The following is a 24451-nucleotide window of genomic DNA, read 5'->3' as shown; positions in this document are numbered from 1 at the left end:
TGTTAACAAGGTCCGTGGTTTGCAAATTACGCTCCTTGGGTTGCTTGACCACGGAGATGTTTCAGCTTTCTTCAGTTTCAACGGTGCTATTTGTATTGACTGTTGGCGAACTTTGGAAGGACAAGTGTGGTGTTAAAGTAGGTCCTTCATCGAGATTTGACTGAAAAAATGTAACCACCTGTTGCTTTGTTGAGCCAACATTTATTAGGTTTAGGAGACACCACCACCCCCACGCTTTCACACACAGGGCCATGTAGGTTTGGAGAACATTCTAAACTTGTGTGCCCAATTATTGCGTTTAAAGATCACGAAGTAGAAGTGATCTAATCTCTAAAACAAACCATAAAAAGCCCAAATGAATATGACGTTCATGAATGCGTGTAAACTTCACGCCACACCTGGAAAAGGAAGCTAAAACGTATCTTCCGTACCTGCATGTTCTCAAAGTGCCTGAGGGTTTTGCAGTGGGTGATCTGAGCGTCACGGTTTCCACTGAAGAATCGGTTACACACCTTACAGAAGAAGCCTGTTTTTGGGGCCAAGAATTCCATACCTGATAGACACAAAGACACAGCGGTCAAGTAGCAGTTGTTTCCATTCTACCAGCTGCACATGCGACGTGGCTTCCATGTCCAGCTTTTTGTCAGTACCAATTAACTACATTCCAGGACTACTCGCCAATAAAACAGGAAGAAACATCTTTGTTTGGATCACAAATGGTAGAAACTTGGCGGTAGTTGAGATACGAAGAAGCTGTTTTTGTTTATAGATTTCGTGCTACCAAAGGGGTGTGCTGTGAAGCCAGTTTAGTGGGTTAGCGAGGTCTGTTGAGTCTAAAACCAGGCTTGCCTGTACTACAAAGGTGGCTCTCTTAGCGTTAGACCAGAGTGTTAGCTTAAAATTAACTACAAAAAGCACCACTGTTTCAACTGTGTATCTCATTCGGACATGGCGTCCCCATTTACTGAGAACCCGGTGGACCTGGGAGAAGGAATCATTCGGGCAGGACAATGGGAGCGGCTTCTTTGAGATCCCACTGATCCCTGATGAAATTATCGATCAAGAGATATACATTTTCAGATGAGGAAATATGCTACATTTGCTCACTTTCTGACCCGAGCGTGAGGAATACAATGCAATATGAAATGTTAGCAGACATATATGTTGCAACATAATTGCGATTAGTAAAACATAACAATAGATACCATTCAAAGATGGAAAAAGACAGTTGTTGCTCCAGTTTCTTTTTTAAATGGATATAGGTTAGCATGTAAAAGTTGCACAATGTTGAGCTTTCAGAAATGAAAACACTATGGGTCCAGTATAAGAATGATCAGTATTAACTTACCGTACGCATTTACACTCAGCAGTCCTCCCTTGCTATACTGGTGCCAACAGTGTTGCTTTTGGCAGTGATATTCTTTTTGAGCTCCTCATAACAAACCATAATAATTACTTGCACCTCTCGTGCAAAATGCACCGTCCTGGATCACTCCATTTTTGTGCCGAAGTAGAATATTATGATGTCAAACACCCCCCTTTTATGTGAAGGCACACATGGCAGAAATGAGCACAAAGCCTCGGTATGTTTAGCCCCCGCTCAAATATGTAACGTGTTTTTGGTTTGGTTTATTCCAAAATGAACTCAACTGAAATTCTGAACTGGTGGTTCCTAAAGTGCAAGGAGAACCCCCACTGGTACAGCTAGGTCATGAGACAACTCATTTGATTAAATCAGTGTCTACATAATAAGGAAATAACATGATAAGTAAAATACAATGAGCATGACTAAAAAGGGAAAAATATGCAGAAAAAGTCAACATAGTCCAGTCTGTCTTACCGACTGGGTTGGTGGGGTCAAACTTGAGAGTGTTGTCTGGGGGTGTTGGAGTTTTTATCGTTAATTGCTTCTTCTCACTCCTGTCTTCAGTAATTGTTGTGTTCTCAGGCATCCCATTCCTTCCTGTGTGAAAGAACAGACGCTACATGTGTAACGATGCATGTACTGCTAATCACATTTTTCACACTGTTCGTTCACGTTTGCACTTTCCTAAAAAACAAACGTAAACTCTTATATAAAACGATGCCCAAAACACACTTCTTTTTTTGTCACATTGGACATCTATTAAAAGTTTGTACATTTTGAAAATAAATATAGACTCAACACTTATTTTTGTTCCCATCTTTCATGAGTTGAACTCAAAACTTTGTCTATGTACGCAAAAGGACTACTTCTCTCAGATATTGCTCACAAACCTGTCTAAATCTGTGTTTAATACTACTTCTCCTTTGCGGAGATGATCCATCCACCTCGCAGGTGTGGCATATCAAGATGCTAAGTAGACAGCAGGATTATTGCACAGGTGTGCCTTTGGTTGGCTGCGATTAAAGGCCACTCAAAAATGTGTAGTATTACCACACAGCACATTGCCACAGAGGTTGCATGTTGAGGGAGCGTGCAATAAGCATCCGGAGCAGCCTTTTATTGTGGCCAGCCTAAGGCATACTTGTGCAAATAATCATATTGTCTAATCAGCATATTGATATATCACACCTATGATGTGGATGGATTATCTCGGCAAAGGAGAAGGATTTAGACATTTATGAATGAGAGAAATAGGGATTTTGTATCCATATCAAAAGTTTTACATATCTGAGTTCAGCTAGTAAAAATAAGTGTTGTGTTTTTGAGTAATTCCCAATGGGGGTTTAATCATTTTGACTACAACAATGCACCAACAAAATAATAAAACCTTACCTGGCTCACCAGATGGAATGCTTGTCCCTTTGTCCTCTGTGTTTTGCATTTTTTCTTCTTTATCCAACATTATGCTACCAGTCTCCTTTCCAGAACTATGATCCAGGCTTGCGGTTTTATCTTCCTTTTCTTCTGCAGCCTTACTTCCTGCAGTCATACCAGTCTCGGTAGTGGGACCATCTGATGAAGAATGATGAATGATATATTTATTGAGACAGGTGTTCGAAGAGGCTCAACTTTTGAGAACTGAGTACATGAGAAACGAGGGTAGGTTTCTATGACCTGATAAACATTTGCACAAGGGTTAATACTAAACCTTAAGGTTACTTATTCTTGACACATTTATTGTTCTACCTGTCTCACACTCTCCTGGCTGACAAGAAGGCACAAGGTTTTGGTCGAAGGGTGAGAATTCTTGTCGAACTTCTGTGGGTGAGGCTGCAGTTTCCATCACACCTGCTGATAAACTAGCCAAGGTCTCCGCAGAGGATGTAGGCGGATCTTTGCAATCTGTTATGGCATCATCAGATGTCATGGTCAGAGGCTGACTATCTGTTATGGGATGATCAGGCTCCATGGTCTGATGCCGAGTATCTGTTATGGGATCATCAGGCTCCATGGTGTGATGCCGAGTATCTGTTATGGGATGATCAGGCTCCATGGTCTGATGCCGAGTATCTGTTATGGGATCATCAGGCTCCATGGTGTGATGCTGAGTATCTGTTATGGGATCATCAGGCTCCATGGTCTGATGCTGAGTATCTGTTATGGGATTATCAGGCTCCATGGTCTGATGCTGAGTATCTGTTATGGGATTATCAGGCTTCACGGGCTGATGCTGAGTATCTGTTATGGGATCATCAGGCTTCACGAGCTCATGCTGACAATTGGTTACGGGATCATCAGACTTCACGGGCTGAGACAGTAACATTCCTTTGCTGATTTCCAAGGGGGTGTCCTTGAAGCAGAAAAACAAGACAACTAAAGCATGTCTTTTGATATACATATACATTTGTGATAAAACAAGCAAATGTTTTTACTTCAGGAGTACACTGTGGGACACATGCGGGTGGATTCTGTTCTTGCTCTGTGGTTTTCTCTGGAGCAGCAAGAGGAGGTGGTGAATGGGGGAAGTCGGCGACATCCCCTACTTCATCCACGGTCACAAAGTCGCTCATGTTCAATGGGAACGAATCAAAATCCTCGTCCATACCCTAAGTGCATGACAGGGTAAGTTTCTTTCAGAGAAGGAAAGGCATAACAAACAGAATAATGTACTTGCCATTTCGGGAATCTCAGCATCTGGTTGGTTTGAAGTTGTTGGCTCATCCATGTAGGAGGTTTTATATGTCTCAAACCTCCAAGATGATCTCCTTCCTAAGGACCAATCACCATGTTCCCTCCTCCTGTCCCTCCTTTCTCTTTCCCTCCTGTCTCTCATGGTTCTTTCCTCCTGCTCCCTGTCCCACCTGGCCCTCTGCTCCTTCTCCCGGAGCCTCCTCTCCTTCTCTCTCCTGTTTTTCTCCCTTGCTTCCTTCTCCTTTTTAGCCTCTCTTTCAATTCTCTCCCTCTCCTGCGTCTTTAAAGCAGCCTCTATGTGGCTCTTCTCTGGCTCTTTTGTTTCATCATCTGCTTTTTCTCTCCCTGCCTCTTTCGTCTCATCATCTGCCTTTTCCCTTTTCGCTTCCAGGTGTACTTGATCTCCATCTGCAGCAGATGCCACTTTATACGGATGTCCTCCAGCATCTCCCACCTCTTCAGTATCCTTGAGAAAGGGATCACATGATCATAAACCATTATGGTGCGTGTTCATGACACTGACACTAATATTGTGATGCTTTACCTCGGTAAACACTGAAATGGCCGTATCTGTAGAAGGCGCTTCTTCGGACTCGGCTGCATTTATGGTTGTCTGCATGACGGTATCAATAGTTGATGTCACCTTGTCAGTCGCAATGCCTGCTTCAATAACAGACATCTCCTTGTCGGTCTTCGTGTCTGTTTCAATAGCCGGCATCTCCTCGGTCTTCATGTCTGTTTCAAGAGCAGGTATGTCTTCGTTGGTTTTAATGTCTGCTTCAATAGCCGGCACCTCCTCATTAGTCTTAATGTCTGCTTCACTAGCCGGCATCTCCTTGTCTGTCTTCAGGTCTGCTTCAATAGCTGGCATCTCATCGGTCTTCAGGTCTGCTTCAATAGCTGGCATCTCCCCATCAGTCTTCAGGTCTACTTCAATAGCCGGCATCTCATCGGTCTTCAGGTCTGCTTCAATAGCCGGCATGTCCTCGTCGGTCTTCATGTCTGCTTTAACAGCCGGCATCTCCTTGTCCATCTTCTTGTTTGCTTCAATAGCCGGCATCTCCTCATTGGTCTTCTTGTCTGCTTCAACAGCCAGCATCTCCTCGTCGGCCTTCATGTCTGCTTCAATCGCTGATATCTCCTCCTTGTGTGTCTTTAGCGGTCTGTCTGCTTCTTTTGCAGAATCAGGTACTATGTTTGAATTTGTGACAATGTTGTTTCCATTTTTTGCCACCACTTCATCGTGACTGATCACCTTCTCAGGGTCGTTTAACAACTGGGGCTCTTGTTCTATCTTTTTCAAAACAGAATTGTCTTCACTTGCTCTCTCTTCTTGGTACGCTGCACTTGTTTTGCCATCATCGTTTGCAAGAATTTCCTACAATAGTAAACAAAAAACTTAGAAAATCAATATCAAAATTTATGAAAGTAGCACTCTGAACTAGAAGTCATGAGGCAAATTAACCCTCTGAATTAGGCCATGTCCACATAAATGTCCACATGTCCATATCTTTAAAACCGCACATTTGACACTCTCCGGTGTCAAAACAAAAGCTTCATCCACAGAGTGGCGTTTCAAAACTATTTCTGCTCACACAAATACGCTTTCACAGGCTGTGATGCGCATGCCAAAGTAATGGCTGCGCTGTCGGACCGGGTCTTGTACCAAATCGCTGTCATGGGCGTGAGTGTCGTAGCAGTTTTAGTTTTAGAGAGCAAAACAGCATCAGCAACATCCTCCAAAGCCCATAATAGCGCCTTTGTTCGTCAATGTAAAGCCAAAGTAGCCGTATGTTTAGTCTTAAACACACAAAAAGTCATTTCAGTATGCTTAAAACCAATGTTTGTCATTGCACACATTGAATTTTACATATCTGGTGTGGAAATGATGGCACATAATTGTTACATCATCTGTTAGCAACAAGCCAAAAGCTCAGTCTTTGCCGTCCACACACATACTCTGAAGCCGGAGTTTTAGAAAATCAGACCCCTGGCCGGAGTTTCCCAAAAGCTACATTTTTAATGACCAAAAACTTATGTTTGTGTGTTATTTTTTAAAATCTGTATTCATGTGGACATCGCCTTAGACTGCAAGTGTGCATTTTACTGTTTTAAGGCAGGGGTGTCATAACATTTTTCTCCATACAGAAAAATGTAACGTTGCGGGGCCACTTTGATACATTTTGTACGTTAAAGATTGTAAAACCAATCCAATGTACTGTAGGACAATATGTACTATGCTATCTGAACAAAACATCGAAAGCTTTGTGTTACCGGTGACCAAGCAAATTAGTGTAATACTCTTATCCAATAATATCTCTCATTAATTAGGAAATAATTTTATTTTTAAAATGCTGAAGACTGTAATGGAAATGGTATATTTTACCAATACGCCAATTGATTTGTACAAACAGAGTATTTCTGCTAATATAAATTCATGTCAGACTGATTTGCTAGAACAGCAAACTCTGCTTTGTTATGACTATTTGCTCGTGGCTTGAGACTGCTAGTCTCCAAAAACAAGTTTCTCCAATGGTGTGTCCACATCAGCAGGTTCTGATTAACCCAGAATACGTCCATGCAGCTGATAAAGTCCTGATAACGTTTGGAAAACTATGCTTCTGTCCTGTCCTTCTGACAAATTTGTCAAATTTGAGCAGTTTATTTCTTCTCTCCCTCGGTGCTCCCTCGGTGCTCACGGAAATATTCCACCACAAGGCCAATAAAACAATATGCACTTTGGACACCACTGCTTCCGGGCTACTGTTTTTATTTTATGTATGAGAAGTGCTATGTAATTGACATCTACTTTTTGAAGGCCAACAAATAATAGTGCATACCTCAGGTGAATGCAGGTTTGGAGAACGGACTTGAGTCTGCATGCTAGCTTTGGGGTCAGGCTTGCGGGAAAACAACAACGGGTTTGCTTGGATAATGCATGGGAACCTCTGGAAACGTTTGTAGACAGACATGGCCATTGCTGCAGTTGCCATCTGACAAATGACCTGAGCGGAGATGACAAAAAAAAACAAACAAAAAAAAAAAAAAAACACTGTTGACAACATGTTGGAGCACTTGCAATATTCATGAGGGACAGCATGACAAAGCAGTGAAAAGAGTCCACATATGTGGATATATTAGCACAAAATAAGCAGATTTGAATTCTTTACCATATTGTTGAGTTCCAGACTTTTGACAACAGTGCCAAAACGTGCAACCAGTTGCCTGACATCCGAGAAGGCAAACGGTGTGTTCGGAACGTTACTGATCACCAAGAGACTACTCCAGCCAACTGGAACTGAGTTCTCCTGTTTCAGGCAAAATAAAATTCACACAGTGTAAATTTGCTCTCAGTACCAGTGAACTGAATTACTGCAAACCAATATAAAGTCAGTGTCAAATACAGTTACCGCTGCCATGTTTTATATATGGATTGTTATATATTTATAACTTACAACTTACGAACTTACAACTTTAAATGTCGCACAGTAGGGGGCACCACTAGAGGCAACCACTGCAGTCCAGGGGTCTCATTTATAAAAATATGTAGGATTTCTACTAAAAAGTGTGTGTAAATGCAAAACTATTCAGTCTTATACAAAGCGTGCGTATGCACATGCCTTTTCATCACACTGTACGTAGAAATGTGCCCTGCAAGGGCACACCTCATATCCCACACCATGCAAGGCAAAAAAGGAATACAAATTCAAATCAATGAACATGTTGAAACCACAGTGAGGAAAAAGAAAACAAGTCAGAACAAAAATATTTACACAAAATAAAATAAAGATAAGGTGCAAATGGATAAAATGGAGAGTTCCAGTCTTAATGTAGAATTTACAAAAGGCTATTATACAAAGATAACTGAGATTTTGGCAAACTCTGGTACTGTTTATCATTCATTTGTTTTACGTTGGATGAAGCAATCAATTCCACTGCAAACTCTGGTGGCAAAAATACTCACCAATGGGTCCATTGACTTCATCAGTAGATTGTAGAGTGCCACCTATGTATAAAAACAGTCCAGTAGCATTACTAATAATCACATAAACAGGAAATCTAACATTACCATGGAGCGTCTTACTCTTCACAGAGACCTGGTAATACAAGACAAATAGCGTAATTTCCGGTGCACAAGCTGCTACTTTTTCTCATGCTTTGAACACTGCGGCTTGTACAGTGATGCGTGATCATGTTCTAACCTCTCAACGTCTTCAATACTTTTCAGAACAGCCATTTTGCGCTCTTCATCCTCTTGACGTCTATACTTTTGTTAGTTGAGATTTTCATTCTTTAAATTTGAGGAAGTTTGAGTGACTTCCATCCATCCATTTTCTATACCGCTTCTCCTCTTTAGGGTCGCGGGGGGATGCTGGAGCAGTGACTTTATGACCATAATAAGGAGAAAATAATTGAATGTACAGCGCAAGACTAAAATTATGGAGCGAGCAGTCAAGTTAGTTGGTCCTATGAGCTAGAGACTTACAAGCTGCGACTTTCCACTGCAAGCAATTTAGTTGTGTTGAGTGGGATTTTAAAATATTTGTGAAACCATGCCTTGTATGCCCATCTGCACTGTCAACTACGGGATGCAGTTCAGGGTTGTCACCATCAAAGAAGCACCCATTGGCTAGTAGTGGCCTACGTTTTTAAATCGCTATACTCATTTCACCCACCTCTAATCAGGCTTCACAAGCTGTTCTTATAAATTACTTTGTGTAAAGTGTTAAACTATGTTCTCTCTCCAAGTAAAAAACAATTTCAACCCACACAAAGCTATTCAATAACATGTTATGAACATCAAATCTACACAATTATCAAATAGCAGAGAAAAGAGAAAAAAAAACACAAAAGCAGAATGATGAAAGCCTTACTGGTGTGTCGATGCCAACATGCTGTTGGATATTCATCATCTTGAGCTCACAATCTTTCATTTTTGCAGGAGTTGAAGTGTGAACTTTCACCACCTCTTGAGCAGTTTCCACATCTGGCACAGACACGAGAACCTGGCACGAAAGGTAACATATTAAAGCTTTATCTAACACTTAATGCAAGTGTCATATTAAAAAGGGGATAATCTGATTGTTTGAGGTGCTTTTAAACGATCACTATGCTGGGTGGGACACCATGAGACGCCTACATTCAATCTACTCAACAAGGCCAAGGCTATCCCAGTGTATCAGTTATTTCCACTGCTGCCCTTAAATTTAGTTATCTCAAATATCATACAAGTTATACCAACCTTTCTGACTGACGATGCCAAGATAATGTCATTTGGATTCCCAAATGGCTGGATGAGCTTGACAATGTCACTTTCAGAGCAGTCACGATCAGGAAGTCCGGTGATAAGCACTAAACCCTTCTGTAAATGACACAAATGGATTCAATGTAAAATACACAGCTGTTTAATAACAGCTAACCTCACAGAAGTTCAATTCAATCCATCCTTCTCAACATACAACTGCCAATAAGAACTGGAAAAAATGAGTTAACTGGGAAAACTATAACTTAATTTCCAAATCGGAAAGAGATGTAGCTGAACAAGACAGGTAACGCCAAAAGACAGATGTCTCCAGGAGATCACAGACAGAAACAGGGTAGTACAGTGGACACTAAACGGCTCCTAAGTCATGGCATGTTATTTAGCATTAACTATATAATAGGGGTTCCTAAGTGCAGTGCGGGGGCCATTTGTGGCTCACACAATTCTAGTTTGCATGCACACTCTAATTCCATTGTCGGCCAAATGCCGTGCGCCTCTGAACCAAAACTCTCACTGAGCACAGTCAAGACAGCTTTAAACTGCCATGGACTGAGAACCAACCATACAACATTTGTGGACTATGCAAGGAAACCAACCAAATTTAAAGGAAACAATTCTGCCAAGACGAGTGGTCACAGTGGTCAAGAGCAACAATTATGCCAGAAACTTGATAATGTGATGAGCTTCTGGTCGAGCTGAAACCTGCTAAGGGGCATTTAACCAAGTACGCATGTGGGTGTATGTATAATTCTAAACTTGTGCACCCAATTCTTGTCTTAAAAAAAAATTTAAAAAATCACTGAAAATGTAGACGACGTACTATCATTCCACCTTAAAAGACGTGTTCAAGTAAATCATCAAGCGTCCAAAATGGATACGACATTCAAACCTCTGAGCAGAACTGTACACTGCAATGTAAATGTATTCATTAGCAAAGCTGATAATACACAATTAAATGAGAACCATGGCTAGTGTTAAACCATTCCATTATACTATGGTTAATGTACGTGAAACACATTCTATTTTGGAATAGCTGGTTAAAAGACCTGCTCTGAGACAAGAAATCAAATCTCTTAAAGCTACTGTGAACAGGGCTGAGAAAATCGTTAAGTATTTTGTTTGAATTGTTGCAAATAAAAGAGGGTTGCATAAATTAAGATACTAAGTCAGCCATAATTAAAAAGAAAATAGAAAAAAAAATCCAAATCATTTGGAAACATTTACGCACAATTGTATACATTTACCTTTTCCGAAGTGTTCAGGTTAGCGTCACCCTCTGAAGTAGAGAAATCCAAAACATAAAAGCAAAAATGACAGCATATCATCAAAAATGTGCAAACATCTGCTTAAACGGCAAGCTTGGGTTGTACAATTGTGTTTTGCATGACTCCTCCAAACAAGAAATAGTAGCCTAAAGTTCACATACCCTTTGATGTTCAATGTTTTATAGTTCAAATTGGAAATCCCAAGTCCTTTATTCGTGTACATTCTGGCTGCTTTATTGAATAAAAACGTGCAATTTTTCTTAAATATGTTTTTTTGAGTTGCTCTGTTATTAGACCACGATATTACATCACTTGAAGCATGTAGTGATGCAACTGCCAGATGTTGAAATACCGGTAAGTACTTCTGAGAAAAGGGACACAAGCATACACTATGTAATATACATGTATTTTTTTTGCATATGTTTTTTTTTTTTTTTTTACATGTCATACATTGCATTCGGAAAGTATAAAAGACATATCAAATTGTGTCCAATCAATTGAATTTCCCACAAGTGGACTCCAATTAAGCTAGAAACAGCTCAAAGATGATCAGTAGATATTGGATACACCTGAGCTCAATTTTCAGCTTCATGGCAGTGATTTCAGCAGGCTGTGAATACATTTGTAAAAATCTACATTTTTGCCATGTCATTGTGAGGTATTATGTGTACAATTTTAAGGGAAAAACTAAAATGGAAAAGGCCTATAGTTTCCATGCGTGTTTCAGGCACACCAAACAAATGGTGCTACACAACAACACCAAGAGCAGCACACAGATCTGATTACTTACCTGAGTCTTTTCTGTCAGGCCCCTTGTCTGGACTTGAAGTAGGATTGCTGTAAATAGAAAAATGGAAACCAGAGCCAGATTTACATTGGTGGCATTGTGGAATATTGGATTTTTAAAAAGGAAGGTATTATACGGCTAACAAACCTGATACAGGAGACAGAACCCTGGACTGGTTCAAATTTCTAAAAAAGGGGAAAATTCATAAATAGTGAGTGAAATCAATGCTGCAATTATGAAAAATACGATATTCAGGCATTTTGTAAAAAAAAAAAAAAAAAAACTAAATTGTTTGGAACATTTGTTTAATGCAAAAGAAAAGATTCAACATAATTTTGTTGGCATACTGGACTATAACAGAAAAGCATTGCTGTTATTACTTTGCTCAGTAATACTGCTGTACCTGCAGACACGTCACACGTGAGTTGTTCGCCTCAAAATTAACGTTACGTTCAAAGCCGTGAGCTGATTTACTGAGCTTTATTTTAAATTTACATATTATATTATATATAGTAGTTTAGGATTATCCTGTATTTAGTTCAAGCTAAGATTGATATTGGCATTTATCAGAATCCCAATTCCAAAAGAGCTGTAAAGTTTGATTGGTGAAATCTTTGGCCAGTACAATACTTTCAGTACTGTACCTTGGCAAGTGAAGCAGTGATAAGCTGCTCTCCGATTTTGATGTTTGCAGAGTTAGCCAAAGCCTGAGCATCTGCAGCCTTCACCATGCACACAGATGCCTGCAAAAAAGACAAACAAGTTAGTGTTTTTCTGAAAGAAACACAAAAATGTCTATATTTTAGCAACATAGTACCTACTGACTGGACTATGCATGAGATACCATAACACTTTGTGCAGCAACTATTTCAAATTCATAGCGAGAAAGTCCATTTTTTGGTTTCTACAAGTACACTTCAACAACATGGAAGACAAGATTATAATATAATAGTGTGTGGTGTCACTTACGGGACAATACACAGTATGAGTTCAAGAGAACGAGTCAAAACAATATTTTAACATTACTTTTGACAAAATACAGGACTGAACAAAGCAACTTTTTTATTTATCTGAGTCACAAAACAACGTAGGTACATTTTGAAATGATCTTATGACTTTGTATGCATGATGCTTTTACCTGTAAAACTTCTTTCCACAAATTTAAACAAAAAGTAAAAATTGCAAAAATTAAAATAATGAGTACAAATTATTTATGTTGACGTGTATTTATGTAAAGACACATGTAAAGGAGATTGCAGTAGATTAGTTTTATTCTTACACTATAAGAACTACAGTTCTCATGATGCCATACCAGGACGTGGTGAATACTGTAGTTCGAAGTGATCCAAAACAGACACTAGTATCACATGTTTGGATGGAAGTCATATGCAGCGATCGTGCTTTGATCTGACAAATCTTAAGTAAGTTTAATGAAATGTATAATGCCCAAGCTACTGCTTGGACATTAACACGGCCGCAGCTGTTGAACTCTGATGAAAAAAAGCACTCGCTAAGTGAAAGTGATGCTGGGAACACCGAAGTAGGTTGGATTGCAGGGTTTATAGTGTCCCCTTCTGTGTAAATATCCCACGTTACGTGGACACCAGCGGCCTACATACAGTATCTAAACAAATTTTAAAAAATAAAATAATCTTTATCTTTGGTGAGTGCGGCTTTTATTCGGATATACTCAATCGTCCGGAATTTACGGTACGTCAGTATGCCAATCGTATGCAATACATTTGCTTTAAAAAAAGAAGCTGTTTTTGCATAAAATGCCACAAAAACGAACTTTCAAATTGAAATTTCAATGTACCTTTAATCCGTCACCCTTTTCACTCTCTTCTTCAGAGCATGGCATGAGGATCACATTGTTGATCTTGCCATAGGAGGCCACTAATTTAGTAACTTCCTGCTCTGTGGCTTGGTTTGGAATCCCAGTCAGGTAAACCAGACGGTCTGCTACAGAGGAGTCAGATGATGCTGGAGTAGACGCGTTTTTCTTCTTGGCTGGTGGAGACTTGGTGGACTGGTAACAACAAAAGACCAAGGTTAGTGTTGGCACAGAGTAGTTAAAGCAGCATAGACAATTGATATAATTATAATATTTTATTAACTTTAGACGTGCCAGTCAATCAATGGATAATGGAGAAAATAAGAGTCTGTCACGGTACAGAAAAGGGAATGCCAGAGAGCTGAACGGAAATGGCGCAAGTCAAAGCTCCAGGTTCATTATGAGGTTTACAGAGAAAAGCTAGTCTTTTGTTGTGTTTTTAACCAAACCTTGCATAGAACAAGGAAAAATTATTTTTCTGAAATCATCACCAACTGTAGTAACAACTCTCGTGAACTGTTTCTACAGTTAACAAATTAACAAACCCTCCAGTTTCACTGTCCTTACAACCAATGTTCTCTCTAATTTTTCAAGTGTCTGAGCATACAAACAAACGACCTGAGCATTCCTTGAATCTCTGCAAGTGCCATCAGACGTGCACACTTGTAGTGTCACACCCATCCAAAACCTGAGAACTTGAGGTAGTCCAACTTCCATTCTGTGGTATTTTGTAGGTCAGCAAGGTCAGCAAGCCGTATTTCACAAAGTAGCTTTTGTTTTTGTCCACCTCAGACAAAACAAGCCGTGGAACTATCTCATCCAATTAAATATCTGCAGGAAGCACCCTGTTTATCATTTCATTTTCCCTTTCTTTTCTTTTTTACCATTTATTTTGTTAATTATGTCTACCGTTATTGGTCTAGTGATTAGCATGTTGGCCACACAGTCACAGTCTGGAGATCGGGAAGACCTGGGTTCAATTCTCCCTTGGGCATTTCTGTGTGAAGTTTGCATGTTCTCCCTGTGTGTGCATGGGTTTTCTCCGGGTACTCTGGTTTCCTCCCACATTCCAAAAACATGCATGTTAGGTTAATTGGAGACTCTAAATTGTCCATAGGTATGAATGTGAGTATGAATGGTTGTTTGTCTATATGTGCCCTGCGATTGGCTGGCGACCAGTCCAGGGTGTACCCCGCCTGTCGCCCGAAGTCAGCTGGGATAGGCTCCAGCATACCCCCACGACCCTAATGAGGAGACGTGGCATAGAAAATGGATGGATGGATGTCTACTGTTATTTCCTTATTTCGTTTCTGTTTTGCAACAGCCTGTTCTGGTACTATTTCATTCTGGAAATGTACTTGAAAGTGATGACACATTTGCTGTATATGTTTACTTTTGTCTAAATAAAAAATGAAAGTAATAATAAAAAAAAAAACTAAACTAAACTCTGGCATCATTTGTGCAAACTTGGCGTAACACTTGCTGTATCCTGTAAGTGCAGCCATCAAAATAAAAGCACGCCAGTACTACATGCACGGCTAAGCCACTTATTTAGCCCTCATTTGAAAAAGAAAAAAAATCTCATCCCTGTTAAACTCTTGTTCTTTTGTTCCCACATATAATCCGACAGCCAGGACTTTTTTTTTTTTTTTTTTTACTTTAGCTTGGTGCGTGGCTATGGCACTACCCGTTTGTTTCGCTATTATACGGGGTTAGCAAGCAGCATTTAGCTTCCCTGCTCCAGTAGCTATACGCTAACCTGCAAAACAGCGGCATGTACAGTACTACAGTCAGTAATGCAGTAATGTTAATGAATTGATTGGCTGCGTATGTAAATACAGTACATACCAGCAGGCTCTCATTATTAGGTGGACAGTGTTTCTGTCTTTGTGTTGTTACCGCTTGTAGTCGCCTGGCACTCAGAGTTGCATTGCAAAATGGTACAGAATATGTGTTTATTTTATTTACATTTCAGGTTGTATTTATTTTGCTGCGCAAAAAGGATTTCTGGAGAACACAAGATCAGTGCACACTTACGCACGCACGCACGCACGCAGCTTCGAGGGAACGTTGCTTACAACTCATTTCTACATCTAAGTGCAATGAGTTTGCAACATTCTTTCATGACAAAGTTCAAGGTATAAAAAATTCAATAATTTCCTCAACACAAATAACTATTCTGCAGCCAGCTAGACATCTCGAGCTGACACATTTCACACCTGTCATTGACAAAACAGTCGGAGATCATCTGCAGTCTGGGTCCATCAACAGCCTTGATGAGTTACCCACTAGATTTCTAAAGTCTGTGCTGAGCAGTTTGCTACCACAACTCACGCATCTAGTTCACATCTCACTTCAGACTGGAATGAATGCTTCAACGGCACAACAAATTGCCAATTTTCTTCAAAGTAGGTGGAGATAGATATCGATACATGCATCCCACTGTATGGCAGGAACAACGCCACACCCGCCATCATCGTTAAGTTCCCCAACATAAAATTCAAAACTGGACTGCTGAAACAGGGAAACAAAGCTGAAAGACTAGTTCCCCAACATAAAATTCAAAACTGGACTGCTGAAACAGGGAAACAAAGCTGAAAGACACAAACGTCTACATGACGTAATTTCAGATATAATTTCCCTCATAGAATTCTCAGTTACAAGTTGTTATTTACACCCGATTCCTGGATCATACAGCGGTTTCATATCAGGTAAGTGAGAAAAGACTTACTGGTTCATCAGCCTTGCTATTTGCAGTCTTAGTGGTTTTAATTCCAGGCTTTGCTGACTTCTTGTCTGCTTTAGTGGAGGAATGGGATGGTCCATGTTTGGAGTTTTGATCAGCCTTGGGATAAGATGCCTTCCAGCTGGTGTCAGAAGATTGTTTTCTATCACCATAAGGGCGCTTCAAACCACTGTGATACGATGAACCTCCTATAACAGCGTGAAAAAAAGATTAAGCAAACTATGAAATTAAAGCACCAAGTGCTGAACTGCAACTACTGCTATGTCATTACCAAGATTTGATATGAATGAAAAAGAAGTAGAAAATATAGTGGTCTACCTGCAAAGTGAAGGTGATGGTCATAGGGAGAATAAGACCTGCCATACAGCCTGTAGGAAGGAGGGTCCGATCTGCTTTTGCTGTGGGGAGGGCTTAAAATATGAGAGGAATTAACTACAAAAATCAGCACTGAATTTGCAACTCACATTAGTTTTACTGATATAAATCACAACAGTTATCTGAATGCACATTTTATAGTGAATAGGTTTTGGAATTGGGAATTGGCATGACAAATCATCATCACCTCTCAGATCCAATGAGTAAGTGGATATTAGGGTCGCTCATAATCAGCTCAAACAATTCCCGCATTTTGTCTGCTGTTATTTTTGCAAGCACAGTAACAGCTTTGGTGCAGACAACTCCACTGATATGTTTAATTCTAAACAAAGTAGGGATCTTAGGATGTCTCACACTACGGTTAATCGTACCGGGCCTAGGCCCACGTAAGACCTGAAGCACGGCACATTTGATATGATTAATAAAGTGACAAAAAATAAATTACAAAGAATAAAAATAATCCAAAATTAAATACCCACACCATGCTTGTTCATACGTGTCATTTAATAGCCAAAAAATAAAAAATAAAACAATCCACTGTAGATCCAGCTCAAATGTAGACACCCTTCCCTATGAGTGCAATCCCATATTGTTAAGACTCTATAGCGCAAAATCAAAACATTTAGTAGTACATTCATTTTTGGTAGCAGACAATATTGTATATTGGGAAGAAAAAAAACCTTTAAGATGCTGGCATCTAGTTGCCCACAGGGACCCCTTGATTAGACCGCAGAAGACACCACCCACCCACCCAAACGAGTGACATAGAAGTATTGTAAGCTTAAGAAAGCTTCATGGTTGCAGAGTCTGGTTCTACACTTCCCATTATAGTTCACATTAAAAGTTGATGGAAGTCTGACTTTAAAGTGAAGTGATTCGTCAGTTCAATTTTTGACATCCCAAAAGCTTGGTATTTTAACATGGGTGTGGAGACACACCATCGATGCATTTATTGAAGACTCCAACTAACCTTTTCCGATCCGGCTTCCATTCAGGATACCTAAAACACAAAAAGGTTCTGTTGATGACTTTTATAACTTCTGAAAATGTCATTATGGTTAAATTTTTAGAAAGGAAAACTGCACTTTTTTTTTTTATAGAATTTTGCCCATCATCCACAACCCTTATGAGAGACATGAACACATACATGTCTCTTTTTCCTGTGCGTTCTAAAAGATATAAAAATAGCTGAAAAGAGGCAGGTAAAAATGCACGCAACCCATTCCGCCTATAAAGCCTTCTTCAAAAAACTCCAAAAACCGCCAACAATGATCCATTTACATAAGGTGACCTGCATATTAACCATGCTACACCAAGATTGTTATTATTGTTATTAGCATTGTTACGCCAAAGAACTACATTACAGGTGTAGCAACACCTCGCCACACCACACCGGCTAGCTACTAGCCGGGTATCAACTAGGTTCACCACACACATCCACTAGCAGCGCCTCAGACCACTACTGAAAGGTAACGCTACATGTTGGAGCTGCTGCCACGTTTTTGAGTTAGTTGTTGGTGTTCGTTTCTACATTGCTCAGTGAAATCAATGCACCCAGGAAGGAAGTTCTAGTAATGCTTTAAATGCCCAAAATACTGCATGTACAGTATGGCACGTTATCATGAATGTACCGTACCTGTTACTACATGGTCACAGCATGGATATAAAACCTTGTTGGAGGTTTTTGGAGGTGTTTTAGTAGCGGGCTTTCTAGGCGAAATAGGTGTCCCATTACATGTATCAATTACTTTCCTCTTTTTAGCTGTTTTTAATATATGTAGAATGCACAGAAAAGAAAAATCATTGTGTTCATGTCTCACATAAGGACTGTGGATGATGGGCAAAATGTTTTTTAAAAAGGTGCAGTTTTCCTTTAAGCAAATGCCTATTCCTTTGGATTTGAATGAAATGGTGCACTTTCTGCATTTAAAATCCTAATTTTTAACGGTGTGAACTTGAAGTACAGTTATGGTTTAACATCCTCACTTGTTGCGCAGGTCCCTGCAGGCAGCTGTGTGGTTAACAGTGTTAATATGGTCAATCCAGTCCTACAGAAAACAAAATTACATAAGTAAACAATTATGTAAACAATCACACACGGGCACACAAAAATGTGTTCTCATCTGAATTCGGCTTTGATCAGAACGATATTTAAAGTGTGTATGGGTTGTGTATAAAATTAAAGTCTTGTATTCTTCATATGTCAGGGGTGGAAGGGTGGAAAGGTGGAAAGGCATATATCCTGGAACAATTAACTTGTGCGAATACATTTGCACTAAAAATTATACAACCCCCCCATTGTAAATTACATTTATTTTTTTACATGTACAAACTTTCAATACATGGACAAAAAAAATAGTGAGCAACTTCTGCAGAACAGTTGGGTGGAGACTTGCACAGCACGTAACGCAGGTTGGCCAGCCTCAAAGGCGAAATGGAGGTCTGTGCAAGACCCGCACGTGGGAGCTGACAAAACGGCAAAGTGGGGATGCTGCAGACAGGGTGATTGACCACCCAATTCTGCTGATTGACCCGCTGAACTTTTCATTTATGAATTCAACTGTTTACAACAGTTTCAGTTTAATTGGAATCATTAAAACAGTTTTAACCAATTTAACATGTCCAATATTTGAAAGGCCCTCAACTTTCTTATATATATATATATATATATATATATATATATATATATATATATATATATATATATATATATATATATATATATTTATTTATATATATATTGATTTATTTATTTAACTCAGATCACATCAAGTGCATTTTATTAGCGGCATCTGGTTGCTACTTACACTCTTAAATAATTGACTGTGCACTTCACAAAGCTTTGGAATTTGGATTTGTTTAGTACTATAGTGAATAAATAAGGACATGATGTAATATTTGAAGTTTTGTTGTTCAATTGCAGTTGTATTTACCTAGTTTTAAGACCCTCTAAGGACCAGTTACTTTATTCGTAGGCTAAACCTTCTAAAAGTCTACTTTCTTTTTCAAAACTGTACATTGGCTTGACATTACAGAGAATTGTGATCAAAGAGTTTAGTCTGAATCAAGACCTACAAACTACTTCACTAGTTTGCAGTATACAAAGGAACAGTTAGTTGCACTCAAAATTATTCAAGAATCATTGTAAATTATACTTACAACAAAAGGAACAAAATAGCTCAACACATTTAGCATTACAAACGGTACATTTCTTTTCCAAATTGACCATGTATACATCTATGTATCTGTACTTTTTGAAAATGGAATTTACAATGGGGGTTGAATCATTTCGAGTGCAATTGTGTTTATGTCAATTCTCAGTTGATGTACACATCTGATCACAACTATGCAGCATTACCAACTCTATAGTGAGGGCTTCCAGGGTTACTTTATGTTGTGGCTATGATGACATCTCTCTTTTTCTTTTTTATAACATATATAAAGCCGTTTGAGAACATCACTAGGCATGGGCACTAAAATCAATTAAGAAATGCATAAATTGAGGATTAAGAATATTTTACCCATCCAGTGTCTCAAGTGAGCTGGAGCCTATCCTGCCAAATCTGGGTGAGAGGCGGAGTACATCGTGGACTGGTTGCCGATTGCAGGTCTTGCAGCAGTTAAGGCAAAATTGAGTGTACTACTTGGGTGCAACCAGCAGGGGTGACGTTGATTCAGTCTCAACGTGACACACACAAGTTGAGCTAGATCCACAGACTTTAGGGCTGCACAGTGGCCTGGGGTTAGCTAGCATGTCGACCTCATAGTCAGGACATCAAAGGAACATCAGTTGGAGCATCGCTGTGTGGCGTTTGCCCATTTATTCCAGCTTCTTCCCACATCCAAAAAATGGGTTAAAATACATAAATTGCAGACTCTCATCTGTCTATAAGTGTGACTGTTAGTGTGAATGGTTATTGAATGGCGACCAGTCCAGTGTGTACCCCATCTCTGCCCAAAGTCCTCCACCATGACCCGGATGAGGACATCCAATAACTGAATGAATGAATGACGGCTACTGAAAAAGGTACACACTGGATTGTTTTTGGTAACCTAAATAGGTTTTCAAATATCCCACCTTCTGCTTGCTACATCTTATTCTGTGGTAAACCAAAAAACATAACATGACCCATTAAAAAAAAAAAAAAAAAAACTTTGTGATTTAAGGAGCCCATCATATATTTCTTTACAAAAGGCATGGTGAAGGAAGATTTTAAACTTGAATTTAACAAAAACATCCCTTTACAAAATTCTTGAGCATTTATAAAGGGCATAGTTACACTCACCTTTTCATGATCACACGCAATGTGGCACAGGGTGCAGGAATGAGGAAACACTTTAGGACACGTGCCAGAGAAATCACTTATCAAGGCGGAGGAAGGCAACTTCTTGCTGGTGATGTGTGCAGCTGTGCCAGATGATGAGGAGCTAGAGTGCCTTGAGGACAGCTCTCTCCTTGATTCAGTCGAGAACCTCGGCTTTGATCCATTGTGCCTGTAGTCTTTGTCTACAATACGGGATTTAGATGGTGGACCTTCTATACTTGGTGACAGACTTCTCTTGTGATGGTCGCTGCTTGTTCTACGATAGTCCCGGTCTCCATGCTTGCTAGATTCCACGTGTACCAAACGTACCTGACGTTTTTCAGCCTTTTCTACTTTTGGAGTGGATGCAGAGGATGATGATGGGTACAATTCAACTTTCCTATCACTTGAAAGCTTCTCTCTTTTAAAAGTCTTTGTCGTAGTACTTTCCTTTGCCCGGCTTGCATGACCATAGTCAATGACTTGACCTGCCGTCTTTGTAACTGTCAGAAGACTGGGTACCTCAGGGGAGCATGACGCGGTCAGCTGAGAATCGTTTGTCGGAGAAAGCAGCTTGTTATGAATGTTGCGTGCCACAGTATTTTTGTTGTCCGACTTGTTGATCTGTATGTCACGAAGTATAAAAGGTAATGTATCTGGGGTTAGCTGATCATCAGGGTAATGACTCAGCACTTCAAGGTCCTCATTTGATAGTCCAAAGCTTGCCAAGATACTTCCTGCATTTTCAGGTGTATACAGACTCTGACCATGTGCACCAACACTATGTGGTTGCTGGGCTTGAGAAGAGGACAAGTTGCTTGATGCCCAACTTGGAATGGTTGTTCCTGTTTGGTTTGTCTGAGATTGCTGGTGATGGCCTTGGAGTTGAGAGTGATGACTAACACCAGATGGAGGGTTGGTGAACAGTTTATTTGGAGGTTGGAAGCTTGACCAGTCTGCCCTTTGCTGACCAGCCTGATTATCAGAGGTGAGTGCTATTGGGCTGGAACTGTAGCCTCCATGTTGACTGACTGCAGACACTGGGCCTTTGCCCTGATGTTGATGTGGCTGATTTGTGTGGTAAGTTAGACGGTGGTCCGTGTCCCTGCCTCCTCGAACTGCAAGAGCTGACTCCAGCTCATCAGGAAGTTGCGTGTGCCGAGGAAATGGGAAGCCAGAACGCATGTTAGAGGCAGGGGAATTATGTTGTTGGTTCGTTTGCTGATTATGAACAGGTCTTGGTGCATTGGGAAAAGACGGCGGGCCTTGTGGTTGGGACTGGTGGTGATACATCACAACAAGCAAATACTGTTGTGGTATGACAGTTTTGCTGTTTCCAAGTCCTTTCAATTGAGAAGATTTGGGTAGATCAGTTGCCAAGGCAACTCAGCAGTCCTGTTGTGGCTGTGACCACGGTACTTCAACTGTTCCACCACAAGGATGGAAAGATACCCAAAACCAATCCAACCTGAATGTCTCATCAAAGTGTTGAAGTATCATCTGTTGAAGGTCCAAATGTGACTAAAGTCTCTCTGCTGCCGCTGGTGACAATGTTGAAATGGGCTCCAAATGAAGGGTGCACGCAAGATGCAAATTACTCTGTATGCACAGCGTGGCTGTGAGGTGAAAAGCAGAAATACACTATTATAGATGAGCAGGTATTGGCATAGTCCCAAGCATGCTTTCTTCTTTGAAGCATGTCTCAATCCATTAATATATTCAGACTTGAATGTGTCGACAATGCTTTACCTTAATGGCAGAAAAGCAAATGATGTACAGTAAAGATGTTGATTTGGTTAAAATCACAAATGGAAACTATGGATAACCTTTAAAGCAGCCAAACCCCCTGTATGTATATCCCCAGTTGAATAGAAGGCAACCAAACTTCTTGTTCTGATGTTTCACTTTTTAGCCAAAACACTTCAATTCCAACTCTCAAGTAAAGAGCCCCTAAATGAAAGGCTCAGATGGGCTGACGAGGGGGTTAATAGAAGGTGAGAAAATAGCAAAAAGCTCAGATACAAGCACAAATACGGTGGAACCACGGTGAGCATGTTTTTCAGTTGTGGAAAATTTATGCCACAGTTTTTCCTCAGTTTGCGTGCATTCTCCAGTTAGCGCATCTTGTCGTGTTATTAATACACTGTATGAGTCCAACTGTGTTCTTAATATTTTTTGTTTAGAACAAAACGTCCTTTCTTGTTAGCACCCTATTAGCTTGCTAAACAAAAAACCGAGGTTCCACTCTATGAACACGCATCACCGTGTCTGTACTCTACATTCATTCCATTCCAATTTTTGTGTGTCTCCTGGAAACTTACAGCAGAAAGCCTTGGACAGTGTTATGATTCGGTTTGTAATCCAGAAATTTCACAAAACTATGGAATTATTATAAGTATTATATACATTTTTGTACCTCCATTTTTAGGGGCTCAAACGTATTTGGACAAAGTTCACTCGCAGTGAATGATTGCTTTAAGTCCTTTTGACATCGCCCCATTCTGAGTTTTCTTGCTTTAGCAGTATGTTTAGAGTCTTTATTAATCGGAGAGTCAATTGCTCAACTACTATCAAGCCCCTGAAAACGGAGTTACATTAAATGGAAAAAACTTGCCTGTAAAACCTCATAACTGACAACTAACACATAACCTAGAGTCAAAGTGGTCTCATACAGGACTTTTGTGTCCCGTCGGGTGAACAACCTGACACCAACTGCTTCTTTACGTGAGCCAGTATCTCACCTGACGAACCGAAAGGGCCTGTAAAAAAATCTTCAACCACAAAGATGTAGTAGAGTTGCTTACCTCAACAGATTAAAATTACATAAATATAGTCCAAACATTTCTTTAAAAAGAATGAGTGTGATCCCAGCTCCTGAAAGACCTTGAGATAGCTTTAGTTGGGAATTGGAACATCAACTAAATTATATGTACTTATGAATATTTTCTGGATGCAAGAATATCAGTTACAGAGAAAACCAGGACATCAATTAGTGGATGCATGAATCACACACCCAGATGTGTGCGTGTATTTAAAAGTGTATACAAGGTCACATTAAGTTCACCTGTAAAGATTATTGTGCATTTTAGGTTCATCCTCAAATTTCACCCAAAATATCCCTAATTTTTTGTGAATAATGCATTTCTTGACGGTGGCAACTAAGCAAGGTTGCATAAATAGAGCCCCGGTAAAGGACTAATCAACTGTATAATATTTCCACAATTACAGTATGCTTTACCAGGAAGCAAGCAACGTTTGGCGTCATGGTACGTGGGTACAACAATTAAACGCTTCTCAACCAAGCCGCAAGTGGAACAGGAAAGAATAGTAGTACCTCCCGTTATATGCACAAAATAATGCGAGACGATTACTAATTAATGACCATTGCCAAGCAACATCTTATTGACGTCCACACACAAAAGGAATGCAATCGTGCACTCAACGCCCACTTAAAACAAAAACAGACATGAGCCAAAATAAATCAGTAAATGTAGACCAGTCTTAGTGAGTCGTCACATGGAAGCCATTTTACCTAGCTGGCTAGCTAGCGAGCTAGGTCAGGATTAGTGTCATGGCGACATTATACAATATGATTACTACTACATAATTAACACTCGATGTACTTGCGTATACTGATATTATATTTAAATACCGATTTTTGTGGAAAGACGCACCGTCTCACTTTACCAACCTGGTACCAATGTACAGCCGACGTTGTTACTTTCGCTGCTTCTTCGTCGTCTTTTTCGGTTCTATTACGGCGGTATCAAACTTCAATAGTAGATAAACGCCACCCTGTGGTCTGATGGAAGGATTTCAG

At 39.9% G+C, this 24451-nt stretch overlaps 1 protein-coding gene across 4 annotated transcripts in view; it reads right to left on the bottom strand.

The window, feature by feature from the left end:
• Positions 1–24451, bottom strand: part of LOC129182537 (zinc finger protein 638-like) — a 25325-nt gene extending 874 nt beyond the window's left edge. Inside the window, exons 1-23 of one of the 4 annotated variants that reach the window (XM_054778785.1) lie at positions 24306–24451; positions 20614–22247; positions 18314–18375; positions 17298–17327; positions 16271–16362; positions 15938–16140; positions 13189–13401; positions 12017–12115; positions 11520–11557; positions 11376–11422; positions 10565–10596; positions 9300–9419; positions 8932–9063; positions 8022–8063; positions 7228–7365; positions 6898–7062; positions 4602–5435; positions 4041–4523; positions 3799–3972; positions 3113–3716; positions 2759–2938; positions 1841–1963; positions 432–553 (exon numbers count right to left, since the gene is read on the bottom strand). In XM_054778785.1, the coding sequence (XP_054634760.1) occupies positions 432–553; positions 1841–1963; positions 2759–2938; positions 3113–3716; positions 3799–3972; positions 4041–4523; positions 4602–5435; positions 6898–7062; positions 7228–7365; positions 8022–8063; positions 8932–9063; positions 9300–9419; positions 10565–10596; positions 11376–11422; positions 11520–11557; positions 12017–12115; positions 13189–13401; positions 15938–16140; positions 16271–16362; positions 17298–17327; positions 18314–18375; positions 20614–21924 (5244 nt within the window). In that variant the 5' untranslated portion in view covers positions 21925–22247; positions 24306–24451. Of the gene's footprint in view, positions 1–431; positions 554–1840; positions 1964–2758; positions 2939–3112; positions 3717–3798; positions 3973–4040; positions 4524–4601; positions 5436–6897; positions 7063–7227; positions 7366–8021; positions 8064–8931; positions 9064–9299; positions 9420–10564; positions 10597–11375; positions 11423–11519; positions 11558–12016; positions 12116–13188; positions 13402–15937; positions 16141–16270; positions 16363–17297; positions 17328–18313; positions 18376–20613 lie in introns of all 4 variants that reach the window. The other 3 variants (XM_054778787.1, XM_054778784.1, XM_054778788.1) reach the window with 3 other exon arrangements.

The sequence above is a fragment of the Dunckerocampus dactyliophorus genome, chromosome 6, assembly GCF_027744805.1.
Source record: "Dunckerocampus dactyliophorus isolate RoL2022-P2 chromosome 6, RoL_Ddac_1.1, whole genome shotgun sequence".
Taxonomy (NCBI): domain Eukaryota; kingdom Metazoa; phylum Chordata; class Actinopteri; order Syngnathiformes; family Syngnathidae; genus Dunckerocampus; species Dunckerocampus dactyliophorus.
This window is presented reverse-complemented; position numbering and strand designations above follow the sequence as displayed.